Source organism: Ischnura elegans, chromosome 1 (assembly GCF_921293095.1).
Source record: "Ischnura elegans chromosome 1, ioIscEleg1.1, whole genome shotgun sequence".
In the NCBI taxonomy this organism is placed as follows: domain Eukaryota; kingdom Metazoa; phylum Arthropoda; class Insecta; order Odonata; family Coenagrionidae; genus Ischnura; species Ischnura elegans.
This window is the reverse complement of record NC_060246.1, coordinates 147,543,247-147,551,242: the sequence shown is the minus strand read 5'-3', so window position 1 is coordinate 147,551,242 and position 7,996 is coordinate 147,543,247. Positions and strand designations below refer to the sequence as shown.

At 37.9% G+C, this 7,996-nt stretch overlaps 1 protein-coding gene and 1 non-coding gene across 2 annotated transcripts; both read left to right on the top strand.

The window, feature by feature from the left end:
• The first annotated feature begins 311 nt into the window (after nt 1-311).
• Nucleotides 312-4,446, top strand: LOC124166637. Its single transcript, XM_046544295.1, has 2 exons — nt 312-1,025; nt 4,303-4,446. The coding sequence occupies exons 1-2, from the start codon at nt 312-314 to the stop codon at nt 4,444-4,446; spliced, it is 858 nt and encodes a 285-aa protein (XP_046400251.1).
• On the top strand, nt 3,443-3,532 carry Trnay-gua. Its single transcript is given in 2 exon segments — nt 3,443-3,479; nt 3,497-3,532. It is a non-coding gene; the product is annotated as a tRNA-Tyr (tRNA).
• Nucleotides 4,447-7,996: the final 3,550 nt, after the last annotated feature.

The window sequence follows — 7,996 nt, the reverse complement described above, 5'->3', positions numbered from 1 at the left end:
GGTGATCATGGTGCGTATGGGTTTCCGGGCGCTCCAGCCGCGTTCGTCGGTTTTGGGTGACGACGGTTTCGAGAGCCATCCTGCTCCCGTCTTCAGGTCGAAGTGGAGAAGCTTAATTTTCCGCCGAGTTATATAGGCAGGCCCCTGGGCGCTGATTGGCCAGGACTCTCTTCCATGTCTTATCGATCGGGTAGCCGTGGTCTCTATTGAAGTTCTTCGTTTTGTATATCTCCAGGGCTTCTCTTATTTGCCGTGGGTAGTAACGGCTCTCCTTTACCAGTATTCTTTCACCTGTGGTGGCCAATCTATTCATGGAGAGGTTTGAAGCGGAGGCCATCAACACCTACGACAAGAAACCTAAAAAATGGCTGCGGTATGTGGATGATACATTCATTATCTGGCCCCACGGAACAGAAGAACTGGACCGATTCCTTAATCACCTCAACAGTCGGCACCAAAACATCCGGTTTACCATGGAAAAGGAGAGAGATGGCAAGCTACCATTCTTGGACGTCATGGTCAGGAGGAAAGGTGATGGGAGTCTTGGACATGCCGTCTACAGAAAGGCCACTCATACCAACCGCTACCTAAACGCAATGTCACACCACCATCCCGCCCAAAAGGCCTCTGTGGTATCCTCTCTACTCCACCGCGCCTTCACTGTCTCCGACGCCGATTCCCTGGAATCCGAGAAAAGACTCCTGACCACAGCTCTACGCAAGAATGGATACAACCAGAAAATGGTCCTTAAAAGGGCCGAAAATGTCGCCAAGCTTCACGCCCGGCCACCTATGGAACGCCACACCACTGAGGAGGATTCAATGACACCAGCAGCGAAACTGACTATCCCGTATATCGCGGGGACTTCGGAGAGGATCGCCAGAATTCTAAAAAAACATGACGTGGTCACCCGATTCAACTGTGTAACCAAGATTCATGACGCTGTGCCCGGGCCGAAAGACCAAATCCCACAGGAGCTATACGAGGGTGTCTACCAAGTGCCCTGCTCATGTGGGAAATCATATGTAGGAGTGACGTGTCGAGGGATGGCCACAAGGATGAAGGAACACGCCCGAGCCATGAGACAGAAGCAGTTCAACTTGTCGGCCATCGCAGAACACGCATGGAGTGAGCCGGGACATACCATTGAGTTCGACAAGGCAAGATACTGGTAAAGGAGAGCCGTTACTACCCACGGCAAATAAGAGAAGCCCTGGAGATATACAAAACGAAGAACTTCAATAGAGACCACGGCTACCCGATCGATAAGACATGGAAGAGAGTCCTGGCCAATTAGCGCCCAGGGGCCTGCCTATATAACTCGGCGGAAAATTAAGCTTCTCCACTTCGACCTGAAGACGGGAGCAGGATGGCTCTCGAAACCGTCGTCACCCAAAACCGACGAACGCGGCTGGAGCGCCCGGAAACCCATACGCACCATCGTAATATCCTGTGTTAGATAAAAAATACTTTGTTATATTCAGCACAGTCTTGATTAAAAACTCTACCGGTTTCGACCTTTTCAGGTCTTTATCAAGAGGTAACACTTAGCAGGTTACCTCTCGCTAATGATCTAAAAACGTCGAAACCTGTAGAAGTTTTAATAAATGCCTTAAGGAATATCACAAAGTTTTTTAAAAATCTATCATGTCACCATTCCACGGAGTGGACTGTCGAACCATTGATTTTAATCGTGTATTAGTTATATATTATATTTCAGTCGTAGATTTTTTTCAATGATAATTTTAAATTATTTATTATCTCTGGTTATTATCACATTTATATGGTATGTATATGTACTGTAACTTGCCTGGCACCTCCAGAATATTTGGGTGTAGATGAGTTCTCCTATCGTTCCCTATGTATATCGTACTCTACATATTTCTTCGGAAACCAATGCAACGAGAAATGCAGACATACTACCCGAGGGGACATATATATTTAAAGGTTCTACATTTTTGGTAAAATCCACCCCCTCTCAGACGCCTTTGATGCTGACCGTGTGAGGTCCTGACGAAGGTGGACTAATTTAGTAAATAAATTGGAGATCTCGTACAGCTGTTAAATTCACTATGAGCCTTCATGAATATACAAACTGTTGTGTTGAACTGTTATGTTTCCAAGTCCTTTAATTAATTAATCTGGTATTCAACAATTTGCTCGAAGAGCAAATGCAGACAAAACTTTTAGTAAACGATTTTAAGTTGACTTGGCGTGCATCATATTTTGAGGGTAACGTCGTACGTAATGAAAAATATCAAAATTTATTTATTAAATGACTGTTGAAAAAGTACTATTGTATTTTCTCCTAATTAAAATCGGATTATTCTCGGAAATTGTGGTCACGCAATTAATTTCTCACCAAATAATTATGTCATTTGTACGAACAGATTGATGTTTAAGAAGTTTTTTGCATACCGATAGTTATGTCCCTCATAGAGGGTTAGAGATCCTTCATTGATTCGGGTATGACTAATTTTTAGAAAGAAACATGTATTTTTGGTGATGGACGTCCCCTGCATTTTGATCATAATGGTATCTCCGAAAACGATATGAAATACGTTTCACTAAATGTAAAAGTACTCACCCTTGCCAAACACCCAAGTGGTGACTTGCAGGACTTCATGCTGATGTATAAAGGTGGAGGATAACTTCAAGGGGTTCGTGATACTCTGCCCCTCACGCCGTCTGGAATGATTCACGTCTTTGCAACTCCTACGATATTCCCTCTCCCTCCATTCGCCACTCGCCGCGCCGTCGTCGAGAGAAAGTTGCCAATGGGAGCGATGAGTTGGGTAGACCACCGACCGACTCGCGCCTCTACCAGCCCTCCTCTTTTCACTCTTCCCTAAACCACCCTTTTGAATCATCAGCGAGAAGAAGGTGGGGAATGAATGAATTCGACTCTGAAACCTTTCGCGCTCTCTCAAATTTCGAGGGCAGGGTCTCCTAATTACGAGTCGGAACTGGAATTCAAGTTCACCCTCCAGAGTTGAGTCCTCATACTCTCGCTATCCTTCCGAAATTTTATCCGCTTCGAATGCTCTGCGATGAATCTCAGCGATGAAAAGAGCGAGAGCATGAGCCGGCACAACGTGATTTCAACTCGCTTATTATTTTCAAGGCACGGATGGATGAATAAGACTTTTAAAGGGAACCTCGAGCACTTTCAACGTGTTCCAGTCGAAAAAAATGAGATACCTTCGTTCGTGTTTACGCATTTTGGAAGTCACGCCTGCTTGTTTTTAGGTAGCTTCCGAAGGATTTCCTGCGTGTTCTTTCGACATGGAGTTAGTTCCCTGAGAAGCAACTATGTTAATTCAAATATTCTGCAAATCTGGCTTCAATAACTCTTTTTATACTAAACGGACTGGAATTTATTTAAATATATTTTATACTGCAATTTAGTGATGCATACATCAAGAAGTCATTAATCATAAGGCCTTCGGTAGCTCAGTTGGTAGAGCAGTGGACTGTAGAGGGACACTAATCAGATATCCATTGGACGCTGGTTCAAATCCGGTACGAAGGAAATGTTTTGCCGGCCTCGGTGGTGCTGGGGTAATGTTCCCGTCTGCCAAACTAAAGGTTGCGGGGTCGAATCTCGCCTGGGTAGATTTTCCAACATTCAGGGCATAAATGTATGTGATTGCCATATACTTAAATTGTAAGAAAGTATTATCTTGTTCTAAATTTGCTTGTAATAAAGACGGCATTATTATTGTTAATATTATTATTATTATTAATATTATTATCTTCAAAAGAATTATTAAGGAAGTCTATTCATCTGATTGAAGTATTATAGCCGGGTCTTACGTATAACGTGTTTATGATTTCTCAATTTACCAAGTGACATTTCATTTTAATCATTTAATAGATCTTATTCGTACTGTGTGGAATATGGCAAGGTTAATTTTTGAATCTATCACCACGAGTGAAGTCCAGTGGCTTGTATATTAATTGTGGATTGAAATTGGGCATTATTACTCTTGTTACGTGAATATAATTGCATACTACCGAGTTTGATATATGAGATATTCTCTGCATGGATTGGATCAGGAAACTACCGATTATTGATTATCTCCTTTCATTGTCACGAATACTCTGTACATTAACTGGAAAAACCAGTTGATCCTTGGATAAAATTTGTAGAAAGTTGTATTCGTGTGATATTACTTATCGAATCGAAACCTTCGTGCGGTGATTGAAGTTATCTGTCTCTTGCGTGCACATATTCTCACGATCCGATCCCTTTTTCCAATCTCAACGGTTTCCTGGCTAACCATCTTTGCACGTTTCCAGGCTCACGTTGATTGTGTCTTAATGCTATCGGGGGTCACTTTGCTTGATGTTGTGGGGGAAATATTGGTGGGGAATACCCCAGTGCGTAATACTCCGAGGGAACTGAGCCGTCTTGTAGAGATTGTGTCTGGTGATGGGGGATGAAGTTAGATTGCCCGGGGACACGCTAGGTGGCGCGATAGAAGAGAATGAGTTGCCCTAAAATGATCGGTGGGGATTGAGGGCTAACGGGCGAAAAGGGTGGCCGTGGAAAACGCAGTCAAGGGTTGGAATGGGCGAATCATTGTGGTAAATCCCTTCTAACTACGAATTTCCTTGAATTAAGGAGGCAGAATGTCTTCGGCTACCCCTTTCAGTGGTGTGGGTTTCCATTATGGTTTGGATCAAACTATGATTGACTTTATAGGATATTTGGTCTGCTTTCTTTTACTTCCTAAAAAGATTGCATGATTGAGAAAGATATCGCTTGCTATTTTTCGGAGTAATAATTAGACGCTTCTACACAATATATGCTGAATTGAATGGATATGGATGATAAGTAAAATCTGTTTTAAAGAATGTTTTACCCTCTTGTGGTCGCGCCAGATTCAATTCCATAAATGAGAGCTCCGCGGCAAACTGATAGCAAATATATATTGTATTACAGTCGTTAAAGTGGAGGTATATTTCAAGTTAAAAAGGATCAGTAGGAGTTACTGTTGCATTTTATTGTGTAATACTGAATGTGTTGACAACAAGAGGTATTGTCGCCCAGAGACAACGTAAATCATACGCGGCGATTAACAGGACCTATAAGTGAATTATGATAATCAATAATTCACTTTCAGTATTACACAATAAATGCAACAGTAACTCCTACTGACTCCAACACGTCATAATTAATTCGCAAGTTTTTTTTTGCTGTAAGAATGATTCACAACGCTATCTATCATGGAATCAACGTAAATCACGAGAAATGCTTTTTCTTCTCTCTGACTCGTCAAACTCTCGTCTTTTGCTCGTAGAAGCTGAGACGATCGATGGATAATTGATATATATATCGGAAATACTGCCTCTTAGAAAGAAAATTGAATACTTTGGGATACAGAAATCCAATATAAACGCAACCAAACGGAGAGTTCAGAAACAAAAATATGTGGTAATTTGCCCAGGGCGCGCTCACCAAGACAGGAAACTACCACTTAATTCCAGTCACATAGTTCGAAAAATTGTCTGCGGGGTAAATATATCATACAAAATGAGAGTAACCATTAATTTACTCAGCTTGTATAAAAGTACGGTCGATTTCAATAAAAATGAATAAATCATATGCATGGTAACAGCTAAAAAAAAACTTCATTTTATTTGGAAAGCTCTTTGTTAGGGTATTAACTTCTTTGGCCTTGAGACAAATGATGTGATGGCGAGTTAATCCACCAATTTTTATGGAATTATATCATATGTCATGGATTCAACATAAGGTTTGATTTGTGGTAATTAGTCCAGGAAATGAAGCTCATAAAAGTGAAAAACCTTGCAATTTTTTCAAACTGAATCGATTTGCACAGAAATTTGGGATTAGACTAATTATACCCCCTACTTCAAAATCTATATTATGCCAAAGGGCGCTTTTTATTTTTTAGGGGTGAAAACTACCACTAAAAGATAAAACTTTAAAAAATATATTTTAAAGCTAAATACGTGTAAAATTTAGTTTAAATTATTTTTATAATTATTTTTTTATGTTTAGAAAATAATTTTAAGTTGTTTCAACACATAATAATCAACCCTTATTGGGGGTTAATGTAAAAAAGGACTTTCAAACTGAATCGATTTGCATAAAAATTTGTGATTATACTAAACTTACCTCCTCTAAAAATCTTTTTCAAACCGAATTGATTTGCATAAATATTTGGGATTAGACTAATCATACCCCCTTCTTCAAAATCTATATTATGCCAAAGGGCGCTTTTTATTTTTTAGGGGTGAAAACTACCCCTAAAAGCTAAAACTTAAAAAAATATATTTTAAAGCTAAATTCGGGTAAAATTTAGTTTAAATAAATTGTATAATTATTGTTTTTTGTTTGGAAAATAATTTTAAGGCGTTTCAACCCATAATAATCAACCCTTATTGGGGGTTAATGTAAAAAAAATATTTACCCTAAAAATATAAATTATTTATCACATTGTATCTTCTTATTCACTTTCTTACTCCTTATATTATGTATTCACTTTTTTATCTCATGATTTTAATCACAGCACAGAAAAGATATAGCAATAGGATAAACAGAACAAACTTCGTCATGGTAACATAAACAAATAAATGTATAATTATGTAGACATTACATGAAACGCTATCAAACGGAGGCGAAAATAAATTTGATTAGTATTTCAAACATAGCTCCTTTATTTTTTATGATAGAAAGTTCATTAAATTGTATTTTGTAGGGTTTTTACTGACTACGAGGTCATGTGAATTAAATTTTCTTCGAGTCTTTAGTTTTGAAAGGGGAGGGATTTAAGGGTTTGAATAAGGTGGAGCTACCTTGGAAATAGAGGTTTTAATTATCAATATCTCGCCAAATATTTATTGTATAGAAAATTAATACACACCAAAATATTTGAAAATAATGAAGCTACAATTTATTACTCTAGCATTTTTTTCATATCTCCAGTTTTTTGGAGTTATTTTGAAAAAAAAGAGCATTTTTAACGAAATTGTAGAAAATGGCTTTTCACTTTTTCCTCCAATTTTTTCAAAATTTAGAATTGTAAATTAAACAAACCTCTAGGATCAATTAAAATTACTTAAATAAAGAGAAATTCTGAAGGGCATTGATCAATTTTGACTGGTGTGGTAATAAGGAGTTGTTTCCACTGATTTTTTTGTAGAAAAAAGTAGGGACTGATCTTATTTTTAATCATAAATCGCTCAAATTTCATGATAAAATTTTTTTTTCTCATTTTAAGAAAGATTTTTAAAAACAATTTTAAACAGATTGCATACGATTTCCTCGAAAAATACATTTATCCCGCTATTTGGTATTGAATCTTTCACATTTAGCGTATGACAAACAATAGATAACCATCAACAAGTTGTAGCTCGGTCCGAATTGGTCGTAAAGGAAATATAAAATAAGATTTTTATTTAATTTTTTACAAGCTACAGTTTTGTAACTAACATTTTCCTAATAAAATTAATACTTTTCAAGTTATTTGCCTATAATCGATTAAAATCGTTGATTATTTCGTCAAAAAACTGTTACTTTCAATCGCAAATAACTCGAAAAATATTAATTTTACGCAAAAAATGGAAAGAACATTCTGTTCTTAGAATTTATTTTTCTATCGATTTCTGTGGTCAAATTGTAATTAAAATTTTCCACCCCCGAGATGGGGTGGAAACCACCCCCAGGGTAAAAGCGCCCTTCGGCATGATATAGATTTTGATTCTTGGTACATTCCCTACTTATTGTGAAAATTTCAAGAAAATCGATTCAGTTTGAAAAAATTGCAAGCCAAAATGCTTCATTTCCTGGACTAAATACCTTATCGGTATTTTTAACTCTTTATTATTTTATTAAATTATTTAACCTAACGAACTTCCGGGAGTCCCTCCGGAATAATATATACCGACCAAAGGGATCGTAGCAATTTGTTACCAGGTAATAAGAGATGCGTCACAATAATCGTATAATAGTCAGAATAAATGG

Excerpts from the sequence above, each read along its gene's own strand:
- LOC124166637 (XM_046544295.1), top strand. The coding sequence starts at position 312 with ATGGAGAGGTTTGAAGCGGAGGCCATCAACACCTACGACAAGAAACCT. Across the intron at positions 1,026-4,302 it reads GCTCATGTGGGAAATCATAT|GCTCACGTTGATTGTGTCTT; the intron begins GTAGGAGTGACG and ends GCACGTTTCCAG.